This window comes from Rhagoletis pomonella, unplaced genomic scaffold, assembly GCF_013731165.1.
Source record: "Rhagoletis pomonella isolate Grant_MI unplaced genomic scaffold, Rhpom_1.0 Rhpom_scaffold_00004, whole genome shotgun sequence".
Taxonomy (NCBI): domain Eukaryota; kingdom Metazoa; phylum Arthropoda; class Insecta; order Diptera; family Tephritidae; genus Rhagoletis; species Rhagoletis pomonella.
The window spans coordinates 11633470-11651797 of record NW_023458558.1 but is presented as its reverse complement, the minus strand read 5'-3'; the positions used below and the strand labels follow the sequence as shown (position 1 = coordinate 11651797).

The 18328-nt window shown below is 34.5% G+C and overlaps 2 protein-coding genes and 1 long non-coding RNA gene across 3 annotated transcripts in view; 2 read left to right on the top strand and 1 right to left on the bottom strand.

Moving 5' to 3' along the window:
* Nucleotides 1-437: 437 nt before the first annotated feature.
* On the top strand, nucleotides 438-1134 carry LOC118737017. Its single transcript, XM_036467249.1, has 2 exons — nucleotides 438-728; nucleotides 803-1134. The coding sequence occupies exons 1-2, from the start codon at nucleotides 446-448 to the stop codon at nucleotides 1015-1017; spliced, it is 498 nt and encodes a 165-aa protein (XP_036323142.1). The 5' UTR covers nucleotides 438-445; the 3' UTR covers nucleotides 1018-1134.
* A 6076-nt stretch (nucleotides 1135-7210) lies between these two features.
* Nucleotides 7211-8444, top strand: LOC118737019. Its single transcript, XR_004992781.1, has 3 exons — nucleotides 7211-7833; nucleotides 7889-7988; nucleotides 8068-8444. It is a non-coding gene; the product is annotated as an uncharacterized LOC118737019 (long non-coding RNA).
* Nucleotides 8445-14901: 6457 nt separating this feature from the next.
* Nucleotides 14902-18328, bottom strand: part of LOC118737016 (ubiquitin carboxyl-terminal hydrolase 46) — a 40748-nt gene continuing 37321 nt past the window's right edge. The window contains exon 3 of the mRNA XM_036467248.1: nucleotides 14902-17265. Coding sequence (XP_036323141.1) covers nucleotides 15712-16971 — 1260 coding nt within the window. The 5' untranslated portion in view covers nucleotides 16972-17265 and the 3' untranslated portion in view covers nucleotides 14902-15711. The remainder of the gene's footprint in view (nucleotides 17266-18328) is intronic.

The window sequence follows — 18328 nt, the reverse complement described above, 5'->3', positions numbered from 1 at the left end:
ATTTAGTTATTGTAGAATGAGTAAATGAAAAAATAAATTTAAAAAAAAAACAAATTTTTTTTTTCTTAACAACAGAATTGTGGTGCAAAAATTGAACATTTTGCATTTTCAATGGCCTAGGAAATATAGAGCAGCCCCTCGCCCTAGGTGCAGACTTATACCAAATGAAAGTTTGAAGTCTCAGCTTTAATTTAAAGTAGAGGACATATAGCAAAAGTTTGCAAAAGCACATTAAACATACAAAAAACTACAAAAAGTACGTAACGCGCACATTCTGTCGCTATACGTATGTTAGCATGCAATAGCATGTTTACAACTTTTTACTTTTATTTTGTTTAATTGTTTACTATTCACTTATTGTGCAAGAGAATAGTAATAAAATTTAAAAAAAATAAAAAATTTCAAATTAGTTCTGGGCTTAAAAGTCGATGTGGTGAAACAAGGCATGGGAACAACCAATGATGGTAATGTCTCTAGAAGATTTTTTGAACATCCAGAAATAACCGCTGACATAACTGGTGTAAATGTAGACTTAATTCACCGCTTTAAAATTATATTAAATACTATAAATAGTAGTAAAAATATAGATGTTGGTAAATTCCATACGTATTGCATGGACACTGCAAAATTATATGTAGAGCTTTATGGCTGGTACTACATGCCCATCACTGTGCATAAAGTTCTCATTCACGGCAGCAAAATGGTATCTGAGGCTATATTGCCAATAGGTTTGTTTGCAATTTTTATTTTTGAAAGTATTTTTTTAAACTTTATTTAATATTAACTTTTTTTTTTGCTACAGGAATGTTATCCGAAGAAGCGCAAGAAGCAATGAATAAGGAGTATAGAAACTGTAGGCTATTCCATTCTCGTAAAAATTCACGTATTTCTACGAATGAAGATGTAATGCACTATTTGCAAATATCATCAGATCCTTATATTAATTCATTTAGAATGAGAAACAAATTAAAAAAATTAGAATACCATGATGATGTTAAAAAATTATTGATTGAATGAAAAAAAAATATTGTTTTTTTTATTGCATTTCAATGGGAGGTGGGCGTATTAGTGGGCGTGTTATTGTAATTTTTGCATGAAACATTTTAAATGATATAAATTACAGTAATATCGAATTTGAAGGTTGTATTTAATACATTTTAGAAAATATGGCACTTTTTATGTTGAGGTAGTATGGGTGATGGGGTTAAAAGTGGGCCAAAGTTCAATTTTTATTTCAAATAATGTTTGTAACTATATAACATTCAAGTATACCAAAATTGAAAGTTATACCTAAAGTATTACGGACAATACGGCATTTTACAAATTTCGACTGTATGGCAGGTGGGCGTAAAAGTGGGCGAATTTTCTTAATTTTTTTTTTAAAAACTGGAATTGTCTCAAAAATAACCTGTGCAAAATTTCAGAGCTCTACAATGACTCCTTGTATTTAATGCCGGCGTTGTCTCACTGTGCGACGTCTGCGAACAGCGATGTCACTCTGAAGATGGCGTCATATTGAAATTGAAGGGCGTATATTCAAAGAGCCGCTATTCGAAGTTTGACAAAAGCGATTTTCAGCATATTTCTGTGGTAATTACTTGATGATCAAAAATGACTTCCTAACTCTTTCATTGTACATACTAATATATTGGTCAATGCGCATGTTTGCATGTTTGCAACATCTGGTATTAGTACAGTTGTGGCAGTACTGGTGTCACTTACACATACAGAGTTATTTACATACATAAATACATATGTACATATGTATGTCTGCCATACGCTTACCCTTTGTTCCCAAAGAAAAAACTTAAGCGATTTTATTGAATGTTGGAAATTTCACAAGTATAAGATTGGAAACCAAAATAGGCGAATTTGCCATATTTTACAGTTTTAATCCCCTGGTTTAAAATAACGTGTCAGTGTCAAAATTGGTATAAGAAAATTCCACGCAGGCAATTCTACTATCGAATATTATCCTCGCTTAAAAAAAAGACCCGCAGAGATTGATGGCGAAAAATCAAAGCACTTTTGACGACCTAGAGTTTGCAGCGGGCTTGATATACGGGCGGGGAGTCGTTGTCTATAATTCGTTTTTTTTTTAAGGCAAGCTGTTACCTCACAGGTGGCCCCATTCAAATTTGGTTTAAATCCGATCATTGAATCATGAAGAGATTACCGATAATCTTAAATTTTTATATGAGAACCGAAGTCGGTTTTGTTTTTTGCTTAAAATTTAGCTTGAAAACATTGTAAATATTAAAAACAAAACAGCATTCATCCATTTTTGATCGCCACTGCACGTACATACATACATATGTATGTATATACACTTAAGTACTTAAATAGATAAGAAATGAGGTAGCGATAGGTGAAAAATATCCAAAAAAAAAATTGCTATATTGGCAACACTGTAAATACAAGAAAATTACGTGTTCTATAGAAACACCAATCACACTAAAACAATTGATATGAAATATTCGAAAGAATGTTATTCATAGGTGTGTGTTTTTTTTTTGTATGCCATTGTGAGCACAAAAATTGCAAATAAGCGAAAAACAAACAAATTGTGAAGGTCATGTGCTATAGATAAGTGCAAATAGCATTTATGTTTGTATGTAGGCAATGCATATGTGTGGGCGTGTGTATTTTTGTATTGTACGAGTATTTGTACATACATATACATATATTCATTCCGTTATAAGCACTTGCGAATTAATTTCAATTAACATCAATTGAAGCAGAAAACCGTTGAGTTAACGGGCAAATTCGCATACGAGTGCCCCTACTATCGAGTTGTTTGATTGCATGATTGGCTACATACATATATACAATTATATAGTATGTATGTAGATGTTTATGTGTATGCACAAAAGATAACAGCCAATGACGGATTAAGTCTTTGACTTGGGCAACGGCTTTAAATCGGTAGTCTGGCGTAGCAAAATGGCAAAATGAAAAAACAAAAATGCAAATGAGAATAAGAGAAGGGCCGGCAATTATTTGGAAAGAAAAATAAGAAAAGCTCAAATAAATAGCACACTGTATCTATTGAGCCTGGTCATTTCCACAATAAGTATGCTATGCACATAATTAAGTGGCAGCTTTGCTTCCAACATCGTATTAACAAGAAACATTTCAAATTATAGCATAAGGAAAGGTAAAATGCACCATAAAAATGTACCTGTACACATATGTATGTATGTATGTATCTACTCGAATAAAACCGATAAGACGGTTCAACAAAATTTGCTCGTATTTTATCTCAAACTCGAAACTCCTAACAAAAACTTTTTCTCAAAAACCGGATATGTTCGAAAAATTTTGTAAATGCACTTCAAATCAGCTTTAAAAAATATATGTATAAGACGAGGTCGGTTCCGTTTTTGAGATCAAATTTTCTTGAACTGTGTAATTTATTTAGTAACTAAAACGTTGTATTTTGTACAAAGTTTTAATAATTTCGATTAGAACTTTCAACATCAGGCCAGAGATGTTCAGAATTTCAAATGCTTTTAAACCAAGTAATTTTAGAGCAAAAAAAAAGCAAAACCGACTTCAATATAAAAATTTAAGAGTATCGTTAATTTCTTCATGATCTAATCATGATTGGTATTGAACCTCCTCAGAGGTACCACCTTTCTTTCTTTTAAAATTCAGAAAAAGAATCATAGAAATTGGTTAACGTAGTCCAAAGTTATGCGGTAACATACATAAAAAAAAATATTCCGAAGAATTCAAAACCTCCTCCTTTTTTCGAAGTATGTTAAAAATAGATTTTGGAAGATAAAAAAAAATCTAAAAACTCAAGTGTAATTTTTAGTAACTTGAAACTTGCACTTTATTATACTCAAATTGAATGGGCTACGAAACGGCATACTAGAAAATTATTTAAAAACTGTGAATAAAAAGTTTGAAATTTTTGTGAAAATTTTTTGAAGTTTGATTAATTTTTGTGAACTTTGTGCAATCATAGAAACTTTTATTTATGTGGTTGCTGTTATAGATCAAACTATATTTGAAACAACAATTATTAAACATGAATAAATAAACAAACACTGTCGGCAAAAAGTATGGGCACAGCTGATTTTTTACAATATATGCAACAACTTTTATTCTAATATTTTTATGCCAATTTTTTATAAAAATATGGTGAATTCTACAACAAAAAAATACAAAAATATAGTTTCTAAACTTTGTGCAAAACTCGCGAAAATTCAGCAAATTTGCATACAAATTTTTTCAACTTTTTAATCAGCTTTTTTTAGAATTTTCTTGAGTATGCAGTTTTGTAGCCCATTAAATTCTAGTGTAAAAAATTCAAATTCGGAGTTTGTCAAAAATCGCATAATTCGTAGCTTCTTAGAACTTCTACTTTATTGCAATAAAATTGATTGGGCTATAAAGCCCAAAATACAATAACGCAGTGGCAGTGGCAGTGGCAGTTTTTCGAAATCAGCTGTTTTTTAGAAAGTGTGGTGTCCAATGGAGCGACTCACAATACAGCAGTGGCAGCTGGCAGTACTGCTCAGTTAAGCTCAAATTCTAAATTCACTGCCACTGCCTTCACCGCAGCACACTTCGCATGCTGAATTTGACATAAATAAAATGCAGCCAACTTCTGTTCATGTCACTGAAGCCTAAAAGACAACAACAAAAATGTAAACAAACAATTTTTGCTGCGGCAGTGGCTGCCAATATTTGCAGTAACAGCTGATTTTAAAAACTGTCACTGCCACTGCCACTGCGCTATTGTATTTTGGCCTTAAAACTGCATACCCAAAAATGTTCTAAAGATAAAGATTAAAAAGTTGTAACTTTGATTAAAATTCGTTGAATTTTCCTAAATGTTGTATAAAGTTTGATTGAAACTGTAATTTATATGGTTTTGGTTAAAGCTTGGACGGTATTTTTTATAGAAAAATAACAAAAAACAATTTTGCTCGAAAAACATTACGAATATTAAAAAAAAAAAAATTCAACACGTGGTCATTTGTTTGAGTCACTGTATGCTAGCTATAGAAAGATGTGCGGAATTCAATATCAAAGTGCCTGATCCAGCTGCACACGCTTGGGTTGACCAATCAAGAAATAAAATTACCGCTAAACTCGCAAAGCAGGAAGCATCTTTCATTAGTTAATAGTCTAGTCTTGCGTAGCAGATTCCGCAGTACGGAGATCAAAACTCCACGGCACATATTGGAATGGTGCCCAGCAAAAGGTGCTTACATAAGTGACCATCTTGCTACTGAGGGCGCGGTTGACACCAGAAAGACGGGCGGGGTAATTTTACCCAATTTCATATTTTTTACCTAAAAATACGAATACTAAAATAAGAAAATAAAAATGAAAGTTTACATTTTTTTAATTGAAAATTAATAAACATTTTTTAATTCCAAATTATAATTTTTTTGTTACTAAAATTAATTTTAAAGTGGTTTCAACTTTCCAGGTATATATGTATGTCGATTTTTCAATCTTCCTAGTGTTTAATCCAGAGATTTAAATGCAATCCTAAAATGTCGTTTGGCAAAGAGGACACGCTATATTTTGTGGAATAATATAGCGCTATGAACCAAGAAGTCAATTGGCAATTACTCTTTAAACTCGATGACTCATGCCATAATCATTTGATTTCACTTTATTTAAGTTATTAGCTGAATGTTGGACCTCCTGCTTGCAGAATATGACTCTGTTCAATATTTCGATTTGGCCTATGGGCAATGGATACACATAGAATTACGATGCAAGTGGCGCCACCCAATGCAAGTTGAGGAGGAAGCCTAAAAAAAATTCTAGAAATTCAATTAACGATACGCGCTATAAGCTACTCAGCAGCAAAGATATAAAAATAAAGTGAATAAAATAAACAAACTAGGAAGTTCGGTAGAAGGCGATGCAGGAGACAGTTTTTACAAGAATATCTAGTGAGTGGCTTTAAAACAAAGTTCACTCAGGCGCAATGAGATGGTCCTTTTTATGGCAAAAGCAAATGGCAGCAGCGAAGAAGTGCAAAATGCATTAGAGGCTCGTGCTGATGCTACAGCAGGAGGCCTTGTGAAATCGAGTTGTCGATGATGAGGCGGCTGCTGCGAAGGCATAACAGGCGCCAGCCACCAAGCACGCGAAAAAAGGAAGAATATTAGCAAAGGTGTGTGGTGCACTAAGGTGATGGTTGGTGGTGGTCTTTAGTACATACATACATATGTACGCATATTTGCGCAACTTGCACTTTGCACTAATCGCTCAGCAGGCAGTAGTGGGAGGCTAACGAGAGCAGCGTCAGCAATGCGGCGACTCGGAGCGAAGCAAAAAGAAAATTCGACAAGCGACAGCCAAAGCTACAAAAAAGAGAGCAGCAGCACACACAGTATGTACTACAAAAACATTTTCATATGCGTATTCTTGCGCTGCATGTGGAACTCAAGCACGCAAACAAGCCAAGCAAGTCAAGCATTCACTTGTGTGGCATCCACATACATTATAGAGGCAAAGACACGAGCGCACTGCGGGCGTGTGCAAACAAATCTATTTTAATGGCATACTCTTGTGGGAGTTTATTTCTTATTTGCTTGGGAGTATGCGTTTCTTAGCAGTGCGTTCAGCTTGGGCACGTTTCGTGTGGCATCTTTTCGAAATTTTCCGCAAACCAACATCACGCAACACTGCTGCCGCAAATGAATTTTTATGAGTTTTTAGTTTGCCTAAAAATATGCTATTAAAATTGAGCAATTTATTTTAGATGTGTGTAGAATTATTCAAGTGAAAATCATATTTACAAACAGAATTTAGGGGGTTCTTAGGTGGTTCTTGTTTTGAAATTTTCAACGCTGATAAAGAACAAGTTGCTAACGAATGTAAACAAATTTTTGTTTTGATATTTTTTTAAACATTTCCGAGGCGTTCATATTTTTATTACTAATTAGCTAAAAAATATTTACGCTTAAGAAACAAAACATATTTCTAAACACCGTGAAGCCTGTGCGAATGAAGTGTAAAAAGGGGAATGAATGTCTGTCTATTAGATCCCATACATACTTACATATGTGCATATGTATGTGGAGGCCTATTGCGACACATCTGCTGTCTAATGTACTTTCGTTTGAAAAAATTATACTTTGCGGCAATCATTTTTTTTTTGTGATCCTAGTTTATTTGTAAAACACTTGAGGTGTTGATTTTGACGAGTATGAGTAAGGCAAACTAGCTACCACTACTAGCTATTCTGTAGCAAGAATAATTTAAAGCGTGCTGCTTTGAAATGAGACTCCCTTCTCGCTTCACAATTACTTTCGAATTGTAATGAGGAAATAAAACAAGTGTTATTTGAAGGGTTAATTGAGTCTGCTCCGGCAAGCTCTTTGACACCTCATATTACGCATATACGCAATGAGGTGATTAGGTAATTGAAATGGGGAGCCAGCGTCATATGAACAAATTAAACTACTCAACACAATAGAGTAGCACTTGTTTTCAAAAACTATTTGGTGTACTTTAAGCTGTAGCTTCGGTTAGATGGCAGACGCTCGAAGGTCTCACTCAGAAATTTCTAATTTTGCCTATTGGCTATTAGTTAACAAATTTGTCGTGGATCGATAACTGCAGGTAATCCATATGAAGTTGTTAGGAGCTAATGTCCATTGCAGAGTCTTAACGCATGCAGAAATCTGGCAACCAAAACATGAGAATACTGGACCCGGTCATAGGGAACAAGTGGCACGCCACCGATCGAGGCAAGCTGAGCATTAGACACTTTATGTCTGTTGAACAGGACGAGCTTCATCCTATCAGAACGAAAAGTTATCAGGACTAATATTAGCAGTACCCCTGCATAAGGTAATACAGTGTCCAAAAAGCTTTCTGTGATGAAGAATTACAGTGTCTTCACTAGGAAGGAAGATACGATTGCTTGGTCTGAAATCCTACGGAGACTTGTGAGGGATATTTCCACGTGCGCGGGATGTTTTCAAAAATATTACAAATTTGGCAATGTCGGTAGCTTATTTCAATTTTCGAAAGAAAACAAAAAAACAAAGAAGAGGTAATTTCAATTCAATGCCTATTTTTCAGTACTTTGACAAGCAACAAAAACGCCAAGTTCAGTTACACAAACTATCAATGTGAGCAGCAGCAGGAAATTCACCAATCAAGAAGCAGAAAAACAAGGCAATTCGTAAAATGTTTTCCTTATATGTGTACGTGTATATACATAGTTACAGTAATAAAATCTTCGTTGACAAAATAAATTTGTTGCCTTTATGTAGACATATTTTAACAACAAAATAGCGCCGATGTATGCAACATCGAAAGCAGCCACGTATTAGCGCTCTCAACTAGCAGCGTGTCAATGTTGAAGTTATCGAAATTTCTTTCATCGAAACTCATTGCAATCCGACACTTTGGCTAAGTTGTGACGCCAATGCGGATGTGCGTCAACAAATTGACAGTTGTTTAATTCATTTAATAAATATTTATTTATGTACAAGATAGATTAGTTGTTATGCATTTTTCCTCCACACTGGATTACCAAGTTTTACAACAAGTTTTTAAAGTGAAATCAAGTAAAAATATCGCAAACATAAATACGAGTATTTAATTAATATTGACTGGTTTATCTAAGTGACAAGTTATGTGTTCGATCGAGCGTGGTCAACACGAAGCGATGTGTGGAGAAATTATACGAGGGAACTTTAAAAGTTTATCTGCCTGGTATCTTCATCATCGGATCATACCAGCTGCCACAATTTATAGCCCTCAAAGTCGCCAGGTCATTGCTGAGTGAAAAATTCATTCAGTTTTTGAGGGTGGCTTCGATGGTCGAAATTGGGAGTGCTTTAACTGATTTCGGACCAAGGAATACCTCATTATCCCGAGTGACCAGGCACTCAGGGTGAAAAATTTCGTTGCGTTTTCTAACATAATTTAGCAGAGATTTGCGTTTCACAACTAGTCTGGAACTAATTACAGGGCTGGTCAATGCCTCGATACCTATTTTCCACCACGCATTCTTTTAAATTTGAAGGCACCAGAGCAAAGGGTACAACACACCGCTCTGAGGACAGCCTTTATTAACTCCGCATGAGTCCAATATCTTATTCTTTTCGAATCCGATCATTGAACGAATTGTATTTACCAAAGCACTCTCAATGCCAACTAAAATGACCAAGGCGAATTCCTTGCTTATCAAGATCATGTTGAGAAAAAGTCAGAGGATATAATGAAAGCGCCTCCCTGCAAATGCGCAACTCAACCAGTCTCTTCAGATATTTCATTCTTCCCAAACTAAGTGAAAATTAAATGTTTTTCAAGGTCGCCAGACCGAGCTCAAGATCTTCTTTGAGTACAATACGTAAGCTACAATCCGTTCCGGAGGTTTTCTCTATTCCCTCCGTCTTCTGTCGAGGCGGGGTTGAATATGCAACCATCACCTGATTTGCAGGCATGGGAGTCTCCTGAATAACAAAGAGTAGATACAATTATGCGGTAACGCAACTCTATTGGCTTTCCTTTTTTTCGATTAAAATAGCATACCATTGCCTGAATCATGATGAATACCGTGCATGACGACTACCTGCCAACTCAATTAAAAGCGAAAAAGCAAACGTTTTCTCATTCGAAAAGACATTGCACAGCTACCGTGCAAGCTATCAAATTTCCAATCAAAATATTGCAAGTGCAACACATAAATATCAACTATCAATTGCATTTAAATAAACAATTAGGTCTCAAAATCGTATGAAAACGCCAAAACCTGCTCTATTTACCAAAAGATAGAGGAAACTTTTAGTGATATGCAAAAATGACAAGTGCTTTTTCGCTTTAAGTATCTAAGCGTTTGAATGTATTTTCCTCATTACTGCTTATTTATCGCTGCAAGATGGGCGCGTTGGTAGCAAATTGTGCGTCAGATGGAAATGCAAAACAGGCTATGTGAGATGCAAATTATTTACCTAAATAAACAAAAAATAAAAATAAAATGCAACAGTAACAGCAACGACAAGCAATTACACAAGTTAAACGTGTTTTTAAAGCAATTTCGGCAAATTGCTGTTATTTATTGGCATTGGCGGTCTTAGATGCGTGCACGCATGCGCACGACTGTACTGAAGTGCCAGCTGGATTTTTTTTTTTTATTCAATTTTTATGCGTGCACGCATTCACTAGGAGCTACTACTTACTAGGAGCAGCTATTGCGAGTAAGCTTATAAATGGCGGTTTAACACGCTAAGCTACACCGCGGCAAGCTAGTAACCGCAGGCGATGCCACAAACACCGCATGACAGATTGTTGGGTGTTAACTTTTGGAAAGTATTCCGCATTCGAGCGAATTTATCATATGCATACAATTACATATGTACATACCTACCACCGTTTAATGCAAGGCAGCAGCGATTTATGTATGTAGGAGAAGAAGAAGAAGAAATCTAGCATCGATTGCTGACACTTTCACTCAGTCGATTGATCCGGATTGTGTGATGAAGAGGCGTTGTTGTCTACGCAGTTTTTCCTACGATAAGGAAGTGAAATTAATATTAATATTTAAGAGGGATATCTCTTGCAATTCAATTGAACACGTCCACTCAGAAGCCATTGTTTTTCTTTCTTTTATTTCCTTTTTTCTTTTACTTAACAAAAGATTATTAAGTTCTCGAGTGGCTTTGCCTATCATAAATCACCGCATATGTATATTGTGGGTACATACCAGAGAACAGCAGTGGTGCCTATTTTTTGTGACTCTAGATACTATTGTTGGGCAGTATGAATTACAAAAGTACTCAGATTTCAAAAAGGTAGACAGTATTCGATTTTTAAACGGATCGATACTGAGTACCCCAAAGTAGCCAAAAGTACTCAAAACTCGGAAAGTACTCAGTACTCAAATTACTTTTGCCAATCATCGCTCTAATACGTGTACTCAGGATGGATTCAAAGTAATAATAATAACAATAATAACTCGAATCTGAAAAGTACTCTATACTTCCCAATACTACTACATAAATAATTTCTTTCTAAAACTGGTTACGGTATGACCGCCACCGCGTACTATTTTATCTTGCCACTTGCAGAGTCATATGCGTTTGGGTACGGTATATGCGGTGTTTGCCTTACTTTTCGTAACACATGTTTGTTATTTTCTTAAAAAAAAGTGTCTGCAGGCCAATCATACTTTGTATAGAAGAAAACTCGTAACATCAGAAAAAAAATTATCAAAAATCAACGGGATTTTACAGACACTCAAAACGTGCAGTTTATGAAACTAACATTTAATCGCCTATAAAACTGCATACACAGATTTTTTTTTCATAAGAAACCCATGCTTTTATGCAAAAAAAGTGAAAAAATCCGTCTTAAAAAAAAATCTCGAAAATCCATGCGATTTTGTAGCCAGTTGAAACTGCACTTCATTAGACTAAAATTTTCTAGAATTTCTAAATAAAAACTTGAAAATTTGTATGAAATTGTTTTGAATTTTTGTGAAATTTATATAAAGTGTGAAACTTTGATTTATATGGTTTATATTATAGTAGAATTAACTATATTTTCATAAATAAATAATGCAACAAAAATTTATAAAAATAATTGTGAATATTATATTAGAACAAGGTGTACACTTTCATTTGTCGTCTGGTGTACATACATAGGTACAAATTATAGATATTAGCGAAAATTTCAAAATTTTAAAATAATTTTTAGGGATTTAACAATTTTGACATACGCATTTTGGTACCAAAGAAAAATTAAAAAAAACTCGTTTTCAGTCCAGGGAGTATATATTAAATCTAGCGATGGATTCACGAAGCAATATTAAGCTCCAAAGACTCATTTGCTAAGATTTTTCGGAATTAATACAGAATTTTTAATTTTTTTTTAAGTTCCAAATAACACTGCATTACAAATAATTATCTATCTTGAAAACTATGAAGAAATTCATATAAAGGAGAGAGTTTTTTCAACGATCACAAAACTTGTCAAATTTGTCGAATTTTAATATTTTTCAACCCTGGTAGTGACCCCTAATTATTATTTAAAAATTCAGAGATTTTCTTCAATATAAAACGAAATGAAGGACAATTTAAAAAATAATAATTTTGGCGGCCAGTTTTATGGCCCTTTTAATAATATTAGTTCAAATTTCTAACACTCGGGTATGAAAATTAAAGAGTATAAATACGATGTACTTATTGTTGCGATGTACTCAAGCCATTCTCTGCTGCATACATAGTTATGTATATATATATGTATATATGTATGTAGCTTATGCCTCGAGACCATTGTCGCTCGAGGGCTTTGAGGTAGCGAAAAAAAAGAAAAATGTTTAGTATGAATATTTTTGCATTTTATATAAGCAACGGGTGTATGCATGTGCATATGTATGTATGGGTTTTTCTGTCTACTAGCACTTTCATTGCCATGTCACATTTGTGCAAAAATGAGCCTTCTTCAAAGGACAAGCTAACAAGGCAAAGGCGTAAATGTAAAGCATTTCTTCATAAGGCGCAGTTATTTTGTGGTTATACTTGATTGTACTAAAGACAAACTTCTGAGTGCATGAAATTAACTGGACGCAAGCCAGAATAGCAATTTCATATGTATGTACATACGTATGCTTGTAGCCATATACATATGTATATTTTTGCACAACACTGGCTTACAGATGTATGCATGCACATTTATTTGAAGGTTATTTCTGCATTGAATTATTAAAGTGAAGGTATCATAAATAATTTTTGTAATTTGAAAATTACGAGCATTAAAGCAAACCTCCATAACGTTCGGATGAGTTTGCGTGCATTTGACATTTATAGACGTCAAAATACACCTACATAAGAGTTTGTGTGTTGAATTTAACTGTCAAACGCACGCATATGTATTACGATGCTGTGCAGGTCCGCATTTATGCATAATAAGATTTCGTCGCAGTGAATCTATACTATAATAAAACTATAGAAAAGTCGTGTCTGTACATGGATTGCTTTGAAAGACTGACAGAAGGCGATGCAGGAAATATAAAAGAATGGGCCAGAATTTTTGTGTTGGGTTCTACTTTTGTCTTTGCTTTGACAGACGTTACTGCCCGTCTCCACAGAATAAAGTTTATATATTGATACATATGTTAGAATATAAATTGTCAATGGAAACCGCTCATTGCTCTTCACGAGCAATATATGTATATTAGAGCTTACATATATCTTGCCATAACGTATGAACAAAATTTATTTTTATAGAGAAGATGCGCAGCATCCTCGACAAAAAAATAAAAATCAATAAAATAAAAAACTCAACGGTAATTTTTTGTGACTTGAAACTTGCATTTTATTGTACTAAAATTGAATGGGCTACAAAACTATATACTCGAAAATGTTAGAAAAATTCTGAACAAAAAGTTTGAAATTCTGATTAAATTTTTTTGAAGTTTAATTAGTTTTCGTTAACTTTGTGCAAGCTTTAAAATAAAGGACGGATGGTCACCGTAGTTATAGGTCGAACTATAATTTAAATGAAAATTATTAAAAATAAATAAATAAGCATAAGTTGCAAAATATAGTTCGCTCAACACCCCTGAGTGTAAACTATTATTTCAAGGCTAACTTGAAAAAAAAATTACCGAACCTATCTATGGGTTTTCAGTGCGACCTACATCTGGCACCAACATTTTTTTAAATTTTTTTTTTTTTCCTTGGCAAAAGTTTAATGACTTTTGCAGAGTTTTAATTTATTGAGATCACGGTGGGACGCTAGTGTGATAAGAACTGAGATGTGGTGGGTAAGTACTAGAATGGAATACTTGAGGTCAATGAACTTAGGAACAAAAAACAAAATTATCTTCGAGACAAAAACATCGTTATATCATACTTTAAGATCCGACTAATGCCGAAAATATGACGAAAAGTGTAAAAAGGGCACGCCTGCGTTCGGCAATAAGAGAAATACAAAATTTTCGAAGATTCCCTGCAAGAATACCTGAGATAGACAGGGTCGACATCTTTTGCGTAAAATTTTCGTATGAGTCAGAAACCAAATTTTACAGGAAAGCGTTTTTTCTAAGTTTCAAAATTTTTTTTAACCGACTTCCAAAATAGGAGGAGGTTATCAGTTCGTCGGAATATTTTTTTTTTTTTTTGATATTTTAGTTTATTTTTTTAATTACGTGCAAAATACTTTTGTATGGCATATACGATAATTTCATCCCAAGAAAAAAATGCATTCTAACATACGATAAAATATGCAGTAAATTTTTGGCGTAACTATAGGGATTTAAGCTACAATATTTTACCAGGTGACGCGTTGCGGGGTGTAGAACAAATTTGCATCAAAAAGTCAATTTCGAAAAAATGTAAACGTATACGATAATTTCGTCTTTATCGAAGAAAATACTTAAAACATCTAATGTCATTAAAATTTCATAAACTTAACTAAAAATAACAGAGATTGATAAAAAAAAAATGCTCATCACCCAATTAAAGTTACCAAGTGCAATTAATTCAGTCTATGGACGCATGAAATGCAGAAGCATTGGCGAAAACTTTCCAGTAAAGTGGGTACATAAGTGAAAACAATGAAAAAGCAAATACATACAAAAGAAAATAAAATAGTCTGTAATGATATATGAAATTCGATACGAATGCAGCAGCAACACATAATTTACCACAATTGTGTTATGTATCAATTAGGCTAGTTGTGATCTACGTTGTTGTCTATCTTTCACCTTGCCTGACATTCAATCAAAAAATTACAAAGACAGAATTGAATTGTTTCAATTTTCAGCGGCAATTTATTTGTTTAAGGTATACATATGTATGTATGTATAATTGTTATAATGGTGTCATATGTAACTACATACTACGTATAATAGTATTACATATACTTAAGTTTTATTTTGAAATATTTTCTTGCAATGTATACTTTTTTTTTGTAGACAATTAAGACATGATCGGCAATAATTTTTGCAAGCAAAGCAAGACAGTAATAAATTGGCTTACAAAAGATATACATTTACCTCGAAAAAAAAACACACAAACTGTTAACATTATGTACGAACATAAATAATTGAAGGAAAACTAACTAAACATAATCAATCGAAAACAATTATAATTAGTTCATCATTACATAATAATTGACAAAGAGAAAATAATATAATTTCAACACGATAGCTATGTAAAAGTGCTATTAGTTTTCTCAAAACTGAATAACGTAGTCTAAGAATTGCTTGATATATACTGAATTATTGGAAAACTCACGAACCAGTTATCAAACATGCTTTATAGTTCAAGCGACAGTCGATACAGGGAATATATGTGTGTTTGTGTTGCATACTTTTATGATTCGTGGCGAAAATAGGGGCTATCAGCTGTCAGAAAGCAACACGAAGCGCAGTTACATACAAAATACGGCTTCCTTTAAAGCAAACTTCTGGGCGAACTAATTATGTGCTGACAGATCAATGAGATATCAAAACTGCTTCACTCTCACTGCTTTCTATCACATCCTAAGGGTATGCTACAACATGTACTAATATTTTTTTATTAACTAATTTATTAATTGAAAGTTAGTAAGACATAATCAGAAAGTATTTCCTAACTGGTTTTTATAGTTTCTTTAAGCCATCTTATTTTCTATAGAAAATTGCTATTGATAAACCATATTTTTTGAAATCTATAAATTCATGTTGTTCATCTTCCTTCTTCGCCAATTCCTTAAAAGCACAAAGTCTCTCTACGATGACGCGCAGTCACGCGATTGATAGAACAATATATATCCCGTCTCCGATGACTTTTGTATATCCGATGTCAGGCCATAGAAGTCCTCAATAGTTGATGCCTCAATTTTATCCACCATATCGTCGTCGAACAGCAGCCAGAGTCCATGACTTTTAACAATGCTAATATAATGTCCACGATTCGGTCCTGATCCACAATGTATGACGACGGCCATTAGATCGTACAAGCGATCCGGATTAACGGCATCGTCAGAGGTGTTGAATAGTCGCAGCTCAAGTGGAAATACCACGCGATGCGACACTTTTATGTGTCGATTAAATTGTTCCATATACTTGAAGCGTTTCAGATGCAACGCCAATATCATCGGCAACTTCTTGACACGCATACGCTTCTGCGCCTCCTGATAGCTGCAGCAATTGTCGCACTTGAACTTGTTGTCGGAGCAAAGCGTTTCGGTGTTGCTGAAGCAGCGCAAGCAATGCGTAATCGAGGTATTCTGATCCACATCGACTTGTAGATCAAAGAAGTTCTCATCCTTGCTGCTAACCGTCTCGCAATTCAGGCAGCGTGTCTCCGATGTTAGTATACCCTGAAAGATTTCATGCACCCAAGTGGGTTCCGTGTTGGCGGCGTTCGATTGTGTCGGTGTTGAAGCGTGGTCGCTGATGCCTATGCCGACACCTACGCCATTTAACGAACCCGAGGAGTTTGTACAGTTGCCGTTGGACGTTGAATTCGAGGCAGTTGTCGATGTGCTGGTGGACGAAGAGGATTTACTGGCAGTGGAGGTGCCGCCGCCGCCGCCGCCGCTGCCGCCGCCGACGGCGCTGCTACCATTCAAGTTATTCCCATTCTTGCTGGCATGCCGTTCAGCCAAGATGATCTCATTGATATGATTGATGAGAAAATTGAGAAACTCATGCGCATCCTGTTGCATATAATTGTCAAATTCCTCTTTCTCTTTGCGTAGACGCGCAATAAACTTCTTAGGCGCAATCGAACCGACTTTTTTCTTCTGCGTGGCAATGTTGTAAAAGAGATCCGCAAGGCAGGAGAGCAGTGTCTCTTTGGGGCGCTTATTCTTTGCCTTATATTCGAGCACTTTTTCACGAAATGGCTTGCAAAAGTAGAGCGCTTGCAGCACGGAGTTGCTATAGCACGTATTGCCGAAATTCACCAGACCAAAGTAGTGTTCGTTGGGCGGAAAGAGCTCAGAGCCGATCTCACGCTCCAGTTGCGACACGTTTGCACCCATTGCATGAAAAGCTTTGCTCTAGCGTTCGATGGGGAAGTACACCGCAGTAGGCTGAGCGGCCAGAAAGCCAGTTGGGAGAGTGGCCTTTTCTTGCTTTATTTCTTCTGGGTTCCTAGTTAAAATGCACTAACACGTATGTATGTACGTAAGCAACACCACCACCACCACCAACAACAACAATAAGAGCTACCACATTTATGAGCGTTTCTGTGTGTGCGTGTGACTTTTAAGACTATTTGTTATATATTTTTGCAATACATTTAGGCGCGCAGACTTACAATACAATTTGTTTGTCTGAAAATATACAAAATTTTGAAGAGGGGATACACGTCAGTATAAAATATTTTTTCGGTTTTTTTTCTATTTTAATTATAATAAATTCAACACAAAAAGTAGTCTAAGCACTTAACTAATTGATGCGGCAATAAAAAAAAAAAAAACATTTTAAAACTATAATAACTCGGGAAAAACACATAAAAACGCATGAGCTATGTAAAACGAAACAAAGTGGGAAATGCTATGAAATTTAAATAAAAATTAATAAAAACTTAAAAATGTAAACAAAACGCTGCTGGTGTTGTGCAAAGAAAAAGCGTGTATTTTTTTTTTACTTTCCTGTAGTAACTAGATATTGAAAGTTTTACTTAAAACTGATAGGTAAAGCAGAAAAAATATAACATTAAAGTACAGTACGTTATTATCCCCTCTCCAAAATTTGTTCGCGTTTCTTTCGCTATCGTTGATATTATTTCAACTAATATGTAAAATACTAAACTACTATATTTAAAATTATTTGTACTAGTTTTACTATAAAAATATTTATAAACGTATGCAATATATACTTTGAACAATTTGTATGTATAATGTACGTATGTTTTGCAAAATAAGGAGAAGGAAGAATAAGTTTGAATAATTCAATTAGTGTTGTACTTTTTCAATGTAATAAAGATTCTATGAATTTTTATACATTTTTTTTTAGGTTTTGGGGGTCGATACCTGGTTCAATTTCCGAATACAGTCTATCGATTTCAGACAATTAATATCAAGTTTTACGAAAATATTGGACCACCATTATTTTATATCTATAGGCGGTTGTTTTTATATCTTCAGTTTTCGATTATTAACGGTTTTTACAAATCTTGTTTTCTCAATAAAAGTTTTGAGTTTTCGAGGTTTTCAAGGCCTTTTCCACTTTAAAGGAAACCCATAAATGGAGAGACCTACATTTTTACTCCAACTCCGAAGAAGTGCACTTCGAGGTTTGCCTTTTTTGATTTCGCTGGGGCCAGAAAATTAACCATGGATCTCCGGAGTAGCAGTAAGTATGAAAAATCTGTAAAATAAAACCGGTTTAACC